The sequence below is a fragment of the Sceloporus undulatus genome, chromosome 9 (genome assembly GCF_019175285.1).
Source record: "Sceloporus undulatus isolate JIND9_A2432 ecotype Alabama chromosome 9, SceUnd_v1.1, whole genome shotgun sequence".
Classification (NCBI taxonomy): domain Eukaryota; kingdom Metazoa; phylum Chordata; class Lepidosauria; order Squamata; family Phrynosomatidae; genus Sceloporus; species Sceloporus undulatus.
This window is the reverse complement of record NC_056530.1, coordinates 9,497,574-9,501,807: the sequence shown is the minus strand read 5'-3', so window position 1 is coordinate 9,501,807 and position 4,234 is coordinate 9,497,574. Positions and strand designations below refer to the sequence as shown.

Sequence of the window (4,234 nt, the reverse complement as noted above, 5' to 3'; positions counted from 1 at the left end):
CTATGTGGAATGTATACTTTTTTGGAATATTTCCAAGCCATGGATGCTTGAATCCATGGATAAAAAAATCAATGGATAAGGAAGGCCAATTGTACATGAAGTTGGTAATCAGACTGTGGATTCCTGAAAGCATCTACTACCCAAAGAGCAAAGAGTCTACTGCCCAAATTGAATTAGGAAAAGTCAAGGGGATTGCAGAGAGGTAGTCCTGATGTGTATTTTCATGTGTCCTTTTTCTAAAGGGAGAAGAACCTGTGCAATTGGGAAAGTCACAAAGTCCCCCAATGGAAACACATTGCTGATCCAAACCCACCCAAAGCCCACCATCTCCCTCCACCTGTGACCTGAGGCATCTGTATGAAGCATCATCACAGGAACTGGCACATTAGGTGGAGCACATCATTAATCTGTTTATGTTTCATGCAGCACCTAGCGATAGAAAAAAAAGAGAGAGAGAGAGAGATAGGGATCTCATATGACTTATGAGGCATCTAGGGTTTCACGAAGCCAGTTGTTAGAGAGATGCTAACTATGTCACTTACCATTCCTGGGGGTGTCTCATTTCCCGTGGGAGAGGCCAGGGGATGCTATAAAAACCATTTGTGGTCTCCCGGCTCATCATTCGCTCCATTGGGACACCTTTGTTCGGAACGCATTCGTTGAAGGAGGTAAGACCAAGCCGCAATGCTTAAAGCTCTTCTTTCCTTTCCGTTGATGGATGGTCGGCAACTTTGCACTGATGCCAAGATAACATCATGATGATTGTATATGAGTTAGAGCTTTGTTTTGCAAGAGGTTGACTTGGACACTGGGTTTAGCACTGAATGCTGCAAATAATTCTTTCAGGAGAAGCGAGAGGTAGAGAAATTATTGCAAATCTATGGACTTCCAGATGTTGACCACCTTCAGCTTGAATCAGCCTCATGGTCAAGCATGATGAGAGTTATAGTTATAGTCCTGCTCCAGAGGGAAAACGTTTAGGCAGGTTTTCATAGAGCTTCTTCCATCCATATTTGATGGAAGACAATCTTTCCCAATGTACTGCTTTGGACAGTGCGCAGTGTTGGGTATGGGGCCAACATTTCCACAGTCATTGTGGGTCGACTTTATGTGAGAAGTTAAGGTCATAGGAGATGAATGATGACTGGCAATGAGAGCTAAACAGGAGGTTTCTTCATTCCCTTAACTCTTTAATCCTTTACAATAATTAAAGGGCAAATCTGACAGGCAAGCATTCATCAGCCAAATTGTTCTCAGCGAAGGCTCACATTCATGTATTTCACGGGTCTAGACTTGCTTGCTAACCATGCCAGGTGCCTTCAATACCATTATCTGACCTATATCTCTCTACAACACATATAAAAAGGTTCAAGGTTGCCAGTTTGCAACCGCTAATATAACAAAGATTTTCAAAGTCCAAAGGATAGAGAATAGAAAGTTGAACTATAGTTATTAATTAGGCATGTGGGATTGACCACAAAAATGAAGAGGGAGGCTCCCTTTGTGGAATGGATTTCCACTTTAAAAACATTCATAGAAAACAAGTATAGGATAGAGACGGATAAGTGAACTCTTTACTCCCAGGTATGCTAGATCAATGTTCCTCAAGCTATCTGATGTGGAGGACCAGCATTAACCACCACCACCACCTGTGTTCCAGGATTTGGCACCATTCTTGTGAATGTTGGCTACGGTAGTTCCTTCTTGGAAACTCTCCAGGGATGGGCAGCTCATGGTTCATGGACCACACAGGTCTATGCACCACCACTTTGGTCCCTCACTGCTTCATGGATCAGACTGATATATGGACCACCACTTTGGTCTTCTACCACTCTATGTACCACCACTGGTCTATGGTCCATCACCACCGTGATAGGTGGCTATATGCTTTGCTTTTCCTGCATGTCAAGCTCCCCAAACTTTGAAGACCAAAATGGTACAGTTCAAATGCCACCACCTACATGAAGACAGGAAAGTAAGAAAGTGTCTGTGTCTAGCATTGTTCCTTGCTAATTGTTTCCTTGCTCTCTTTCAGGACTTACCCACACTAGAAGAATACTGAAGACTCCTGGAAAGATGAGCCAGCAAAGACAAAGTGGCTGTTGTGGATCCAGCAGGGGCAGCTCCTGCGGAGGTCACAGTGGAGGCAGCTCCTGTGGAAGTCACAGTGGTGGCAGCTCCTGTGGAAGTCACAGTGGTGGCAGCTCCTGCGGAGGTCACAGTGGAGGTGGTTACCAAAGCCAAGGCTCATCCTGCTGTGGCCGTCGTGGCAGCAGTAGCGGAATTTCATGCTGCGGTGGTGGAGGCTATTCTGGTGGAATTGCCCAGATCTCCGGAGGTGGAGGAGGATCGTCCGGTGGGTGCTGTAGAGGAGGTGGATCAGGACAGCGTGTTGTCGTCGTTTCAGGAGGCCAAGGATCTTCCTGCTGTGGTGGCTATAGCAGCAGTGGGAGCTGTGGAGGAATCCAACAAATTCGAGGCTCTGGCTGTTGCAGCAGTGGAGGCTCCAGCGGGGTCATCATAGTACCAGGAGGTGGTGGTGGCCAGTCTTCTGGATGTTGCCTTGGAGGAGGATACGACGGTGGGATGAGCCAGCAAAAGATTCCACTGATCATTGGTGGTGGATCTGGAAGCATTTGCTGTGGAGGAGGTAGTGGAGGTGGATCAGGTGGACAGACCATCATTGTACCTGGAAGCAGCAGTGGTGGGGGATGCTGTGGTGGGGGAAGCTCAGGCGGGTTTCAGACTATTGGAGGTGGAATCAGTGGTGGATCTGGATGTTGCAGTGGAGGAGGTAGTGGAGGTGGATTAGGTGGACAGACCATCATTGTACCTGGAGGTAGCAGTGGTGGGGGATACTGTGGTGGGGGAAGCTCAGGTGGGCTTCAGACTATTGGAGGTGGAATCAGTGTTGGATCTGGCTGTTGCAGTGGAGGAAGTGATGGTGGTGTCAAGGTTATTGGTGGGGGATCTGGTGGAGGTGGATCCATTTGTGGAGGTGGTGGATCAAGTGGAGGTGTGAAGGTTATTGGTGGAGGGTCTGGAGGCAGTGGATCCATCTGTGGAGGTGGTGGATCAGGTGGGGGAGTGAAGATTATTGGTGGAGGATCTGGTGGATGTGGATCCATCTGTGGAAGTGGTGGATCAGGTGGGGGTGTGAAGGTTATTGGTGGAGGATCTGGTGGAGGCGGATCCATCTGTGGAGGTGGTGGATCAGGTGGTGGTGTTAAGGTTATAGGTGGAGGATCCGGTGGAGGAGGATCAATTTGTGGAGGTGGTGGATCAGATGGGGGTGTTAAAGTTATAGGTGGAGGATCTGGTGGAGGAGGATCCATCTGTGGAGGTGGAGGATCTGGTGGGGGTGTGAAGGTTATAGGTGGGGGATCTGGTGGAGGAGGATCCATTTGTGGAGGAGGTTCAGGTGGGAAAACCATTGTTGTGAGTGGGGGAAGCAGTGGGGGATCAGGCTGTTGTGATGGTGGAAGCTCTGGTGGAGTAAAGGTTATTGGAGGTGGAAGCAGTGGAGGATCTGGGTGTTGTATTGGAGGTGGTGGAGGGGACTCAAGTGGGAAAACCATCGTAGTATCAGGAGGTGGGGGTTCTGACTGTTGTGGAGGAGGATCTAGTGGGGGATCAATCATCATTGGAGGTGGTGGCTCTTCCCAGGTCAAGTGTCCCCCTGTCATTCCACCTTGCTTAGGGCAAACCAAGCAGGTTTGTTCACTGCCTCCCTCCATCAAGTAAGATGCGAGAAAGAAAATATACCTCGTCCGGCTGATGCCATGTTCTCACAGTCTTGTTTTAAGCTGAGGACCTCCTGCATGTTGCATACTTTGTACTTCTCTTCAATGGCATTTCATGTTTTTAATTTTGTGCATGGTTAATGTGTGACTGATTATTCCAAAATAACTTATAATTTATGTGTCCTTGTGGTGGAGGGGAATCAGTAAGGAACCCTCACTGACTTTATGTTTCCATCTCCGTTCTAATGCATGGGAGATAATAAAAGCTTACCTCAGTATGGACATGCCTCTGTTCTTGGATTGTGCTGGTGTTGCCGACATCTTTCCACCAAGTGTCTCTTTAAATAATGAACACACGGTTCTCTTTTCCTTGGCTCAGCTTCACAAATCTTTATGGAAAATAAAGTCAATTTAGTCAGATATGTTCACATATTTCAATAACATATAACTCAATAGCTTGTGCCTGGATGTGCAAGGAGCCATAGTCCATG

At 47.5% G+C, this 4,234-nt stretch overlaps 1 protein-coding gene across 1 annotated transcript; it reads left to right on the top strand.

Moving 5' to 3' along the window:
• The first annotated feature begins 2,076 nt into the window (after positions 1-2,076).
• LOC121915078 (loricrin-like) lies at positions 2,077-4,023 on the top strand. Its single transcript, XM_042438931.1, has one exon. The coding sequence runs from the start codon at positions 2,077-2,079 to the stop codon at positions 3,742-3,744; it is 1,668 nt and encodes a 555-aa protein (XP_042294865.1). The 3' UTR covers positions 3,745-4,023.
• Positions 4,024-4,234: the final 211 nt, after the last annotated feature.